Raw genomic sequence first — 13,787 nt, forward strand, 5'->3', positions numbered from 1 at the left:
TCACCCAGTCTCCTCTAGGAGAGAGCTCCCCACCCACACCAACCAGGGGACCAGGCAGGGAAGGTTTCCTGGAGGATGGTTGATCTGAATGAACCAGGCCTGCAGGAGAAGTCTACTGGGCTTTTTGTGGGGGTGGGGGATGGTGGGAGCAGGGAGCAGGGGTAGGGGGTTGCCGGCCTGGTGGCTGAAGTGGGCTCTCTGCTTCGCTGGAGCCAACAGCCCAGGGTGGGGAGCTGGGCTTCTCTGGAAGCAGCCCGGCCACGGGTCACCAGGCAGGAGACAAACACTCTTTCCTCGGCCCCCATAGGAAACTCAGTCCCCGTGACCTGGCCCCCTGGCTCGTCTGCTCACAGGATTAGAGACAAAGACCCAGAAAAGAACGGGGCCTTTGAAGCAGCAGGAACCTTGGGGACTGGAGCTCTGTGCCCAGCCAGCCCTGGCCACAAAGGCCAACCTCATTGTTTCCGGCTGAGCTGAATCTGAGAATGTATCTGTTTTCAAGGAGAAGTAGTTTCCTGACCTCCAGACAAAGTGAGTGGTGTAAGCCCGGTGATGGCCAGGGCAATTCTATTCCTGCCTGGGGCACCAACCAGCTGTGCGGCCATGGCCAGGTCATTTTCCGTCAGTGGGGAGGGGTCCCTGGCTGGGCCGGGCTCTTGTATGGGAGACCCCAGGCTGAGTGCCCTGCTGACCCGCAACCATCTGCTTCATGCAAGTCTGTTCCCCCCAGAGTAAGCCTTGTTCTTAACAGAACCCCTACTTCCACCCCTGGCCGGGGAAGTCCCCTTGGTCTTGCCCGAACTCTGTATTTACCTGTCATTTCCGCCCTCAAGGGCCTGAGGGAAGGATGGGCAGGCTCGGAGCCCTGGGGGGCCCCAGTCTGAGGCTGGGGAGAGTCACCTATAAACCCACAGACCTTTCCTTCTCTCCTCCTGCCTGGGTGCCCTCAGGCCCCTCCTGGGAGCGGCTGCAGCCTCTGCTGCCCCCTAGTGGTGGCAGAGAGGAGTGAAGGAGGGGGCTGAGGGCAGGAACCGGCACCTGGGCTGGGGTGGCGGTGCCTTTTGTTGATGTTGTTCAGTCGTGTCCGACTCTTTGCAACCTGATGGACGGTAGCCCGCCAGGCTCGTCTGTCCTCCGCCACCTCCTGGAGTTTGCTCAGATTCATGTCCATTGAGTCAGTGATGCTATCTAACCATCTCATCCTCTGCCACCCTCTTCTCCTTTTGCCATCAGTTGCCTGGGGGCCCCCCAAACCTGGAATCCCAGTGGTGGCCAGAGTACAGACACGCCCCCTGCCCCCTTCCAAGCCGTGGCTGCTCCCCCAATTCTTAGCTCTACTCACAGTCCCCCTTGACACCCACCCTCATGCCCTCGAATCGAGACAGTGCCCTCAGGGGGCGCAGGGCCCGCAGCGTCCGCAGGGATTTGATGGGTCCCAGCTCCGAGTAGCCCAGCCAGTTGGCCACCAGGCTGATGATGGAGACCTGCGAACGGGAGCGTGGGTGGTCAGGGAGCGCGGGGCCTTGACCCGGAGGAGGGCCTCCAGATCTGGCTCTGGAGCTGGTGGTGTGGCCAGGTGGGAGTGGGGCGGACTCACGTCCACGATGAGGAAGTCGAGCCAGCACCAGGCATTGGTGAAGTACACCTTGAAGCCGTAGGCCACCCACTTGAGCAGCATCTCCAGGATGAAGATGTAGGTGAAGACCTTGTCGGCGTATTCCAGGATGGTGCGGATGACTCGCCGCTGCTCAATGTAGATATCCTCGAAGGCCTGGGGGTACCAGCAGGTGGGTGGCCAGGGCCCAGAGGCTGGGGCAGCAGCCACGTCCCTATGGCTGCCGGTTCCCAGGGGTCTGGCACTGGGGTCGGGGGGGGGGCAGACTCCCCGTGCCCATCATGGGGGTGAGCGGGGGAGTTCCTGGTGGGGGGAAGCCCCTCAGCTCCCCTTCCCCAGACCTAATGATAGGAATGCTCACTAACCTGCTGGGGGGTTCACTGTGACACAAGCTGGCCCCCCTAACTCCACATTCCCTTCCCACCTGCTCCCTGGTCAGGACCTGTCAGCCAGGGAGGCACACGAGGTCAGAGCCTATCTGCCTCTTTGTGAAAATGAGCACAGTCTGCACACAGCCTGGAAGCACTGGTGAGTTCTTTAGGGCTCTCTGGGTTCGGGCCTGTCCAGCAAGTGTCCTTCCCATGGTGTGGAAAGGAGGGAGCCCTGGGACGGCCTGCTTCCGGCCTGGCCCCTGCCCCTGCCTGTGCCCAGCCCCCAGGGCGGTGCCTACCAAGGCCCCACTGCTGAGCAGGATCATGAAGACAATGAAGGTCTCGAACCAGTTGTGCTCGACGATCTTGAAGCAGGCCCTGCGGAGGGTCCACCACTTCTTCCCTCGACCCTGGGAGATGTCCACGTAGAGGAAGGGAAAGCGCTGCACGCAGGCTGGGGAGGGAGGGTGGCAGGGGCACCCGTCACGGGCTGCCTGAGGAGCATGGTCAGCCCGATTCCACCTCTCTTCCCAGGATGTGCCCTCCCCACCCGGACTGCACGCAGAGACACGCCAGAGAAGAGGGGTGCGGGCTACCCACGCAGTTTCCATGGCTGTCAGCGGTCCCCATCCTCCCCCATGTCCCCCAGGTAGCCTTCACTCTGCACAGCCCAAACTCTCTAGGCAAAGAATGTTCCGGAAGGGTCAGGCAGGCCTCTCTCTGGAAGATGAAGCTGGGGAGGACAGTCTTAGAGAAGCCAGTGCTGAGCGCCCGCTTCGTGCTTGCCGTACTCTACGGGGATTCTGCTGGCACTGTCGCCCACGGCACACACGGCAGGGGTCAGAGGGGGCGCGGGCTCAGAGGCCTCTCCTCTGACACCTCTTCCTGGGGTTGCATTCTCCAGGGTGCGGAAGGGCAGGGAACCATCGGAGGAAGAGAGCCCTGCCCGCTTTTGGTGACTCGCCTGTCCCCAAGCCGTCCCCAAGGAGATGGTGAGCTAAGGCTGAGGCTCGCCTCGGGCCCCGGCCTGGCCTGCCCCTTCCGGGGTCTGCCGGGCTGGGGGAGACACCCTGGCGGGCTGGCCCTCACCCTCAGTGAAGCACTCCTCAGGCTGCTCCCCATCGGGGTTCTCCTCGGCCAGTTCCTCAGGGTCGTCCTCGGGGGGCTTGTAGTCGGCAGTGCTACAGACGGAGGAGTTCCCGTCCAGGGGTTGCAGCGGTTTCTGCGGAGGCCACAGGGTCATGTGACCCCTGGGTCCTCCCACCATGTGGGGCAGAGGGGGTCCAGATGGGAGCCCCGAGGGGAGGGCCCAGAAGGGAGAAGGGAAGTGGGGTAGGGTGGAGCAGACTCATTCATTCACAGCCCTGGACTGTGGAGCCAGCACTGGGGTGTATGCAGAAGAACACAGGCCTTGGCCCTGTCCTTGGGGCACTTGGATTTGAAGAGGGATAGAGATGCTGGCTAGGGAGAGAAGGGGTCAGGATGGAGCAAGGTCTGAACCTTCCTATGCTCTGTTCGACTAAGGAATCCAGGAAGGATGGAGAAATCCAGAAAGGGTGGGGTGGGGGGACTGGTACTCCAGCCTGGCCAGACCTCCCTCACCTCCTCCTGGCCCAGCCTCCACTCCTCAAGGGACCCCCTTTATGACTGGGGTGAGGCCCCTGAAAAGGAAAATGGAGAGGGTTGCAGGGTGGTGGCAGGGTCAGCTGTCACAGTGGTGGCCAGAAAGGGAGGGCCTGGTGCCCAGTTGACAGAAAGGGAAACTGAGGCACGGGGCATTAGGTCGAGCAGGATGCCCGCTGAGCCACTGGCCCTGCCTGTGCCCCCCACCCTGCACTGCCCCTCAGGAGCCATGCCTGCCCCCTTCAGAGTCCCCAGTGCCTTGGCCCGGCTGCTGTCCGGCCCTTCTCCACCCCCACTCCTCATACCGAGGTTGGTGCCACGTTTCCCGGGGTATTTATAGCTTGGCAGGCACTCGGCTCCCTGGTAAGTTAGCATGCCACGTATTTGGGGGGAATAAGGAGTCAAGAGCTTTCAGGGCAAAGTTTATTCAGGCTCTGGTGCCTGCTGGGCCCACGCTGCCAGGGAGGGGGTGGACAGGAGGCCCTGCCCTAGCTTATGTGTGCTGATCCTTCCCCTGATGGAGCTGAAGGGTGGGCAAGGGGCTCATCCTGAGCTTCTGGGGGCAACTGCCAGGACCTCCCCAACCCTCACAGGGGAGGGGCAGGGGCAGGGGGTGGGCATCAGGGCTCCATCTGAGGCTGGGGGTCAGCTCTCCAGTTCTCCTTCAGCTCCACCCCACTGGATCCCTGACACCCTCTCCTCAGCATCCCCAGCCCAGACCTGGCACTCTGGCCCACGCTGGGAAGTTGGGACTGGGTCCCCACCACCACCACCAGGGTGCGTCTACACAGAAATAGATGATAATAGCAAGAACTTGGTAGGGGCTTCTTAACTCCAGGGCAAGGTTAAGAGAGGCCCCTTGGGCTCCAGCCCCAGATTCAGCCTTCTCAAATGAGAATATGCTATCTCACAGCGCCACCTGCTGGTGAGAGGGGACCCAGGCGGTGCTGCGGGGCAGGAGTGCAGGGAGAGAGAGGCCTAGGGTGTCCATACAGGCGGAGCGGTACATAATAATGGCATTTATAAGTAACCACTCACAGAGATGCTCTGCATACAGCATCTCATCTAATGCTCACAGTAACACCACAAGGTAGGTACCATTACCCCACCTTACAGATGGAGAAACTGAGGCTTGGAGAGGCTTTGTGCCATGTTCAAGGTCATACACAAACATGGAGTCGTGTCTGTCTGACTCCCGACCCCTGAATCTGGACCTTGCTACGGGCTTACCTTGACATCCTCAGGCTCGGAGAAGGTGTCAGTTTCCTCCTCTGTGGGCATCTCCAGGTCAGACTCTTCGGAGGCAATGGGCACATGGATGGTCAGGTAGGGGTTGTTGATGAAGTTGAGGTGGTCCAACTCGATGCTGGGGGGAGGGCCGTCAGCCAGGCCCACATGGTTCAGGATGTGGTTGTCCTTCTTGAGGTCCTTGCCAACCTCCTCGGGCGGAGGCTCCTTCTTCTCATCCTCGGGGGCACTTTCCGGAGCCTCGCTGGCCTCCCCAGCCTCACCGATGCTTCCGAGGCTGAGCATGATAACTTTGGGGCTCAGGACCTTGCCATGCAGCAGCCCCACGAGGAAGGCTTTGGCGAAGCCGATGCCCCACTTGATGCGAGCGATGGCAATCTGCAGGTTGTTCATCTCTCCATCCTCATCCGAGGCTGCCAGGCTGTCGGCACTGAAGGAGCTGAGCAGCAGGGCCAAGAACAGGTTCAAGACCTAGAGAGCAGGGGTGAGGGGGAGCCTGAGCTTAGCTGCGGGTCCTCCAGTGTGCCAGCTTCAGTCTGCATGAGGGTCCTCAGGCCTCCAAGTCAGAGGTGGGCATTAAAGAGGGGCGTCCTCTAAGAGAGGGCTTCCCTGGCAGCTCAGATGGTAAAGAATCTGCCTGCAATGCAGTAGTCCTGGGTTCGATCCCTGGGTTGGGAAGATTCTCTGGAGAAGGGAATGGCTACTCACTCCAGTATTCTTGTCTGGAGAATTCCATGAACAGAGGAGCCTGGAGGGCTACAGTCCTTGGGGTTGCAAAGAGTTGGACATGACTGCGTGACTAAACAGGAACAGCAGCACTTAACAGAACATTCAAAACTGCTCGTGGAGCTGAGGAGTGCTACTGTCATGCCCACTTTACAGATAAGGAAACTGAGGCTTGGGCATATGAGAGGACTCTGCTGACCAAGGTGGAGGCAGGATTTGAGGAGGCCTACTGGGTGATAGGGACTTTTCCATGACTCTGTCCTCCACTTCCACTGCTAGGGGATGCAGATCAAAAACTAGGGTTCATGGCTGTCTCCAAGCTTCTAGGACTTACTGGGAGCCTGACTATTTTGAGCCTTCTCTTGTCTTGTGAGTGGGACTTTTAATAGTCCATGGGCTCCTGGTACGTGCTTGTGTGTCCTCAGTCGTGTCCGACTCTTTTTGACCCCGTGGACTGTAGCCAGCCCGATTCCTCTGGCCGTGGGATTCTCCAGGCAAGACTACTGAACTGGATTGAGTTGCCATTTCCTCCTCCAGGAGATCTTCCTGACCCAGGGATTGAACCCACATCTCCTGCGTCTCCTACATTGGCATGTGGATTCTTTATCACTAGTGCCACCTGGAGCTCCCAGTACTCAGACGTATGTCCCCAGTTGCTGTGGAAGAATGTCTGATCTACCTCGGCTCATTCCCTTTTCTTCCCCCAGGGTTCTGTGCCCTACTGACACTCTCTTCTTATCCCCACTGAAAGGGACGTAAGAGGCTACTGGTCTATCTCCCTCGGCTTTAATTTTTGGTGGATATTTACTGAGCCTCTCCCACTGTGTGCAGGAATGACTGGCCTCAGTTTGCTCCCAGCCTGCTGCTAAGTCACTTCAGTCGTATACGACTCTGTATGACCCCACCAGGCTCCCCTGTCCCTGGGATTCTCCAGGCAAGAATACCGGAGTGGGTTGCCATTTCCTTCTCCAGTGCATGAAAGTGAAAAGTAAAAGTGAAGTTGCTCAGTCGTGTCCGACTCTTCACGACCCCATGGTCTGCAGCCTACCAGGCTCCACCGCCCATGGGATTTTCCAGGCAAGAGTACTGGAGTGGGTTGCCATTGCCTTCTCCAGCTCCCAGCCTAGAGGCAGACATTTGATCAGACGATTACAACACAGTGGGTTTGCACAAAGTAGAGACGGGTTCACAGGCCTTGAAACCATGCCACTTGGCTTTGAACCCCAGGTGATTAGCTGGGTGTCCAGAGCCAAGTCCTATTGCTGCCCTGTGCCTCGGTTTCCTTATCTGTACAATGGCGATTATTCCAGTACCTACCTCCTCACATTGTTGTGAGGACTGAAAGGTCAATACAACTAGAGCGCACAGCAGGCACTCAAAAGGTGTCGGCTGTTATGTGTGCAGTAATAGAAGGTTTTACACGGTAGACGGAGGAGTGGGATGAACTCTGAGGCCAGCTCTGCATTTTATGAATGAGGAGCCTGAGTTCTCTCAGAGAGGTGGAGTGACTTGCCTAAGGACACACAGCACATTCAGAACTAGAATCCAGGTTTCCTGTCATTGCACAACTTTGTGTGTGTGTGTGTGTGTGCTCAGTCATATCCAACTCTTTGCGACCCCATGGACTGTAGCCCACCAGGCTCCTTTATCCATGGGATTTCCCATGTAAAAATACTGGAGTGGGTTGCCATTTCCTACTCCAGGGGGTTTTCCTGATCCAGAAATCAAACCCAAGTCTCTTGCATCTCCTGCTTTGGCAGGTGGATTCTTTACCACTGACGCTACCTGGAAAGCCCTGTGCAACTTTAGAGGACATCATTTATTTAGACTACAGTGTGAATGGCCACCCCAGAAGCTGTGCAATGCAGTGGCCCTGTCTTCCACCAACCCACTTCCCAGGATGGCGCAGCCTGACTGAGGCAGGGGAGCTCCCGGCTCCTGTCAACCAGAGGCAGGTCTTATTCTGGGGGCCTCAGGGTGGGGCTGAGTGTGTGACTGGACATGAGAGAAGTAGGGTCAACTGCACTACGCCATTTTCTATAGGATTTGAGTATCCCCAGATTTTGGTATCTGCAAGGGGTATCTTAGGGAAGCCCCCAAGATGGAAAAGAATCTGCCTGCAATGCAGGAGACCCAGGTTTGATCCCTGAGTTGGGAAGATCCCCTGGAGAAGGGAATAGCTACCCACCCCAGTATTCTTGCCTGGAGAAGTCCATGGACAGAGAAGCCTGGTGGACTACAGTCCATGGGGTCAACACGACTGAGCAACTAATACACAGTGGGTTTTGGAACCAATTCCCTGAGTGACCAGGGGAGGATCTTATATGTGAATCTGTCGCTTTCACCAGTGTCCTCTAAGGTCTTTTTGTCATTGTCTTAACTATCGTGTTGACATATCTTTAAAATAATTATAGGGAGGGAGGTTTGAGAGGGAGGGGATATATGTGTACTTAAAGCTGATCCACATTGTCATACAGAAGAAACCAATGCAACATTGTAAAGCAATTATCCTCCAATTAAAAATAAATAAGTATGAACTGGAGCAGAAAAATTAAAAAAAAATATGTATCTATTACATATTGTTCATCTTCTCTCTCTAGGGCAATGTGCTGGGAGATTCGCTCCGTCACCACGCTTTTTGGCTACTGTCCTGTCTTTGCCCCCCACCACAATGTACTGGTCTTTCTTTCCCTCTCTGGGGGGAGGTGTCCAGTTGCCAGAAACACATCTGAGATGGGAATTAGCTGCTCTCTGGGTCAGCAGGGTTTGCACACGGCTCCTGCCTGGGACAGAAATAGCTGCCCCAGGCAAGGCATGGGGGTGGGTTAAATTAGGGAAGGGGGATGGACATTAGGTTCCCCAGGAATGGGCTCCGATGGGAGGGTTCCTTATGACATGGTCATTTCCTCTTCTTCACCCCCAAGCAAGTACCTGAGTGCCATGGACACTGGGGACCTGGGTCCCCACCCTCCCTGGAAGGGTGCCCCATGCCCTCTGGCAGACACTTGCTTCCATGAGGCCTGGGAGGGTGGTAGGCGGGGCCAGTGCCCAAGGAGCTGGCAGCGCGCCTCCCCGGGCCACTCTGCTCCCTTTGAGCAAAGTGGGAGAGCTGCAGAGCTGAGCCTGAGAAGGGTGTCAGGGTGTGTGTGTGTGTGTGTGTGTGTATGTGATGGGAGGCATGGGGGCACACACAGAGGCAGTGCTGTGCAGTGGTTCTGGATTCTGGGACCTGACTCCTTGGGTTCAAATCCTGCACAGGTTACTAAGGAACCCCCCTGAGCCTCTACTTTCTTGTCTACAAAACAGAGATAAGACAGCGCATCCCTGGGACCTCCCTGGTGGTCCAATGGTTACGACTCCGAGCTCCCAATGCAGGGGGCCTGGGTTTGATTCCTGGTTAGGGAACTAGGTCCCACATGATGCAACTAAGAGTTCACATGCCACAGCTAAAGATCACGCATGCCTCAAGGAAGATGAAAGATCCTGTGTGCCGCAACTGGGGCCCAACACAGACAATTAAAATTAAATATTATTAAATATTTTAATATTAAAAACAAAATCCAGCACACAACACATGGAGGCTGGTGAGCATTAAGAGATTAATACCCCAGGGGGCTATCTTGGTGGCTCAGTGGTAAAGAATCCACCTCCCAGTGCAGGAGACACGGGTTCAATCCCTGATCTGGGAAGGTCCCACATGCCTCAGAGGGACTAAGCCCACGAACCACAACTATTGAGCCCAGGCTCTCGAGCCTGGGAGCCGCAACTCCTGATCCTATGTGCCACAACTATCAAAGCCTGAGTGTCCTTTGTCTGAGCTCGGCAACAAGAAAAGCCTCTGCCATGAGAAGCTCACACGTTGCAACGAAGAGTAGCCCCTGCTCGCCATAACTAGAGAAAAGCCCTCAGAGCAATGAAGACCCAGCAAAGCCAAAAATAAATAAGTAAATACAGTTTTTAAAAAAGAGAGAGATTAATGTCCGGAAAGTGCTCAGAAGCCTGCATGAACATGAATAGAGGTCGGTTGTCCCCACGGGTACTCTGATGTTAACTCCGCGTTAGTATCACTAACGATGACATTGATGTTATTGTTGTTGGAAGTGCACAGACTCAGTTTCTAGCCCAGGCTTAGTTTCACTCTAGCTGTGTGGTTCTGGGCTGTGCCTCCTGGGAGCACAGAGCCAACATTACCTGCCTCATGGGGTTGTCAAGAGCATTAGGGATAATACACGTAAAGCCCCTGGCACAGGAACTGGCAATGGCAGGAGCCCAAAGCCTGGCGTGTGACGCCAGTTGGTGGCAGGTATGGGATCCACCACTGCTCCCTGAATGCCTGTAACTTTTGAACTCCCCTGGTCTCATGGGCCAAGCACTTTGCTGAGCACTTTGACATGTATCGGTGTAATCCTTCCGACCACCCAGCAGAGTAGTCACTACCCGCCTCATCCCCATTTTCCAGATGAGAAAAACTGAGGCCAGAGAGAGTGTAAATAACTTGCTCAAAGTTTCCCAGTCAGAAAGTGGCAAAGTAGAGGCCTGAGATGTTTTTGAGTTTACAGGTAGACAGAAACCACTGCGACCCTTATAGTCACTCCCAGGCCCCTTAAACTTGCCTCACAAACATCTACTCAGAGCCTGCAACCCCCCTATCAGGAATCCTGCCCCAAAGTCCTGCTGAGGCATTTCCTTCACTCTCCCCGCTCCCTAAGACCCCCCTCCCAGGAGCAGTCAGCCTGGGTTCTGCTGTCTGGCTGTCGGGACCCCATCCCACCGTCCTGCTCAGTCGAGGTGAGTCCCCCGGCTGCCGGTCCGCCCCTGCCCCCAGCGGAGCTCAGCGTTATCTGAGAAGCGCTGACGGAGCAGCTCAAGGATTGCACAGGCCTTTGCGGAACGCGGGGACGTGCGTCTTCCCACCCGCTGTTGCCCGGGGTAGCGCCGCCTCGGGGCGCCAGGCACAGCTCTCCTGGCAGGGGTGACCCCGCCCCGAGGAGCAGGGTCGGCAGGGTGAGCAGAGAGGCCTCCCTCCGCCCCAGCCGGCCGGCCGCAGAAATTCTGGTCAGCTGGACCACGGCCTCACATCCCATTTCTCCTGGGCCCCTGTAGCTCCTTCCCTCCTCCAGCGCCCCACCCAGAAAGTGGCAGGAAAGATGCAGTTCAGGTCATCTCTGCATCCTCCCAACACCCAGGAGCAGAGGGTGAGAGAGGAGGAGAACAAAAAGGCCAGGAGTTCCTGGTACCGACCCACACTGTGCCTTTTTCCCTCAAGGTCAATCCCCCCAGCCACCCCCTGAGGCAGGGGCCCCCAGCCTCTGGGATCTAATGTCTGATGATCTGAGGGGGAGCTGATGTAATAATAATAATAGAAATAAAGTGTTAAGTGTTACTGGCTCAGTCGTGTCTGACTCTTTTGCGACCCCATAGATTGTAGCCCGCCAGGCTCCTCTGTCCCTGGAATTCTCCAGGCAAGAATACTGGAGTGGGTAGCCATTCCCTTCTCCAAGGGATCGTCCTGACCCAGGGATCGAACCTGTGTCTCCTGCGCTGAAGGTGGATTCATTACCATCTGAACCACCAGAAATAAAATGCACAATAAATGCAGTGTGCTTGAATCACCCCAAAACCATCCCCAACCCCACGCCAGTCTGTGGAAAAATTGTCTTCCTTGAAACCGGTCGCTGGTGCCAAAAATGTTGGGCCCCGCTGCCCTGAGGAGTCTACCATTTTTCTTCCACGTGGAGTTAGAGAACCCAGCCAACCAGAGAGCAGTGATTCGTTCAAGGTCACACAGATGGCGCAGGAGCTGGGACTGAAACGCGGGTCAGTCTGACTCCAGTTATCGTGTTACTTTACCCGAAACACTGGGTCTTGACTACTCGCACTGTGGTCCCTGGACCAGTGGCAGTGATATCACCCAGAACTCATTAGAAATGCAGCTTTGGGGGGCCTGGCTCAGAGCTGCCTCACCTGACTCTGGGGGGCTGGCACTGGGAAATCTAGGTTTTGAGAAACTCACAAGAGCTTTGAAGCAGGTTAAAACTTGAGAGCCACTAGGTTAAACCATACAAAACTTCCATCTAGGGTCAGGGGAGGAATAAAACAATCACATGTCAGAGATTTTACACAACACAGTTTCATAGGAAAAGAACCCTTCAACAGTCCGATTTAAGGAAAATAAAGGCACGGATGGGCTTCCCTTGTGGCTCAGTGGTAACAAATCCACCTGCCAAGGCAGCATTTGATCCCTGGGTCAGGAAGATCCCTTAGAGAAGGAAATGGCAACCCACTCCAGTATTCTTGCCTGGAAAATCCTATGGACAGAGGAACCTGGTGGGCTACAGTCTATGGGGTTGCAAAAGAGTTGGACACAATTTAGCAACTAAACAACAACAAAAGAGTCACGGACATGTCTCGGACACTTGGATTTTCTGGGCAAAGGTGTGGGAGCCACCCAGTCAGCCTCACTCACCACCAGGTTGCCGATGACCATGACCATGAGGAAGACAGTGAGACACATGGCCTGGCCGGCCACCTCCATGCAGTCCCACATGGTCTCGATCCACTCCCCGCACAGGATGCGGAAGACGATGAGAAAGGAGTGGAAGAAGTCGTGCATGTGCCAGCGGGGCAGGCTGCAGTCCGCGGCGATCTTGCACACGCACTCCTTGTAGCTCTTGCCAAACAGCTGCATGCCCACCACGGCGAAGATGAACACAATGATGGCCAGCACCAGCGTCAGGTTCCCCAGCGCCCCCACCGAGTTGCCGATGATCTTGATAAGCATGTTCAGCGTTGGCCATGACTTGGCCAGCTTGAAGACCCTCAGCTGCCAGGCAGGGGGAATGCAGGGGTTAGTGAGACCCAGGGACCCCTGGCCCAACCCCGAGGCAATGACCAGGGATTGAACTCAGACCCTCAGCACTGAGAGCACAGAGTCCTACCCACTGGACCACCAGGGGTTTCCCAGAAAGAACTCTTTTGAATGGCTCCAGCTCCTACCCCCTGAGGGATATGGGGCCTCAGTTTACCTCTCTGTTAAATGGGAATGCTCACATCCTACCACCTCATCCTCTTCACATGATCAAAAGAAAGAGTCCTCATCTCTTACATATAAAAGCTAAAACATTTACAAGCGAAATAAAATCTCAGGATTTGCTTTAAGATACTCCCCCATAAAAAGTGGGGGAACAGATTAAACAAGAACTACAGGAAGTTGATGGCCGTTGGAGCCAGGTAAAAGGTACGCAAACGTGTATCTTATTTTCTCTATATTTTTGGGATCCATGAAAGGTCCCTACAAGGTGGTGAAAAGGATGCTAATTCAGAGTCCCAATCCCACTACTGATGAACTTTCTGAGCCTCAGTTTTCAGGTTTGCAATATGGGCTGAAGGCCCTGCCCCACTGCCCCCCAAGTTCACTTAGGAGTTAAGTCCAAATGGCAGCTCCTGGGCTTCACTCTGGTCTCCCAGCAGCCCTGTGTGATAACAGGGAGAGCACCTTCCTCCCTTTTGCCAGCAAGAAAGGTTCTGAGAGGCAGAGGGGTGCACACTACGGCAGAGGGGCCTCCTTTCCAGTCCTCTGGCTTCTTGGGGGTTTCTGCTTGTGTCCTCCGAGCATCCACACCCCACCCTCCCTCAGCCTGGGTCCCGGGGCCTCACGTACCAGACGGAAGGAGCGGAGCACCGACAGCCCCTGCACATTGGCCAGGCCCAGTTCCACCAGGCTAAGGGTGACGATGATACTGTCGAAGATGTTCCAGCCCTGCTGGAAGTACTCATAGGGGTCCATGGCAATGAGCTTCAGCACCATCTCAGCCGTGAAGATGCCTGTGAAGACCTGCGGGGGGTGGGGTGTGCAGAGCCTCAGGGACCCAGGGCCTCCAGAGTCTCCCACTCCACTCTTAAACCTCTGGGCAGAGCCCTTGAGGCCAGAAGAGAGGGTGGCAGAGCCCCGAAGGGGTGGGCATGGTACATGTGTACCCATGGCCCACAGGTGTGTGTAAATAAACGAGGAGCTAACAGCCATGCCACTGGGCAGAGTGGGTACTGCTCAGAGACCACGGCCTATCTCTTGCTGGCCTTGTGACTGTGGCCTGTCACGTGACTTCCTGGGGTCTCAACCCACTCATAATAATATCTGACTCTCGTAGAGCATTCTGTGTTTCATGTTATGGCCTCATCGGTATCCTGATCTCCACGAAGCTGGG

General features: G+C 55.9%; 1 protein-coding gene across 3 annotated transcripts in view; it reads right to left on the reverse strand.

The window, feature by feature from the left end:
* Nucleotides 1-13,787, reverse strand: part of SCN4A (sodium voltage-gated channel alpha subunit 4) — a 67,805-nt gene that overhangs the window by 7,067 nt on the left and 46,951 nt on the right. For all 3 annotated transcript variants that reach the window (XM_088829221.1, XM_055408205.2, XM_055408206.2), the window contains exons 13-19: nt 13,244-13,417; nt 12,050-12,406; nt 4,840-5,328; nt 3,076-3,208; nt 2,286-2,440; nt 1,598-1,771; nt 1,362-1,484 (exon numbers count right to left, since the gene is read on the reverse strand). In XM_088829221.1, coding sequence (XP_088685347.1) covers nt 1,362-1,484; nt 1,598-1,771; nt 2,286-2,440; nt 3,076-3,208; nt 4,840-5,328; nt 12,050-12,406; nt 13,244-13,417 — 1,605 coding nt within the window. The remainder of the gene's footprint in view (nt 1-1,361; nt 1,485-1,597; nt 1,772-2,285; nt 2,441-3,075; nt 3,209-4,839; nt 5,329-12,049; nt 12,407-13,243; nt 13,418-13,787) is intronic.

This window comes from Moschus berezovskii, chromosome 20 (assembly GCF_049115385.1).
Source record: "Moschus berezovskii isolate FMDL1 chromosome 20, NW_MosBer_1.0, whole genome shotgun sequence".
Classification (NCBI taxonomy): domain Eukaryota; kingdom Metazoa; phylum Chordata; class Mammalia; order Artiodactyla; family Moschidae; genus Moschus; species Moschus berezovskii.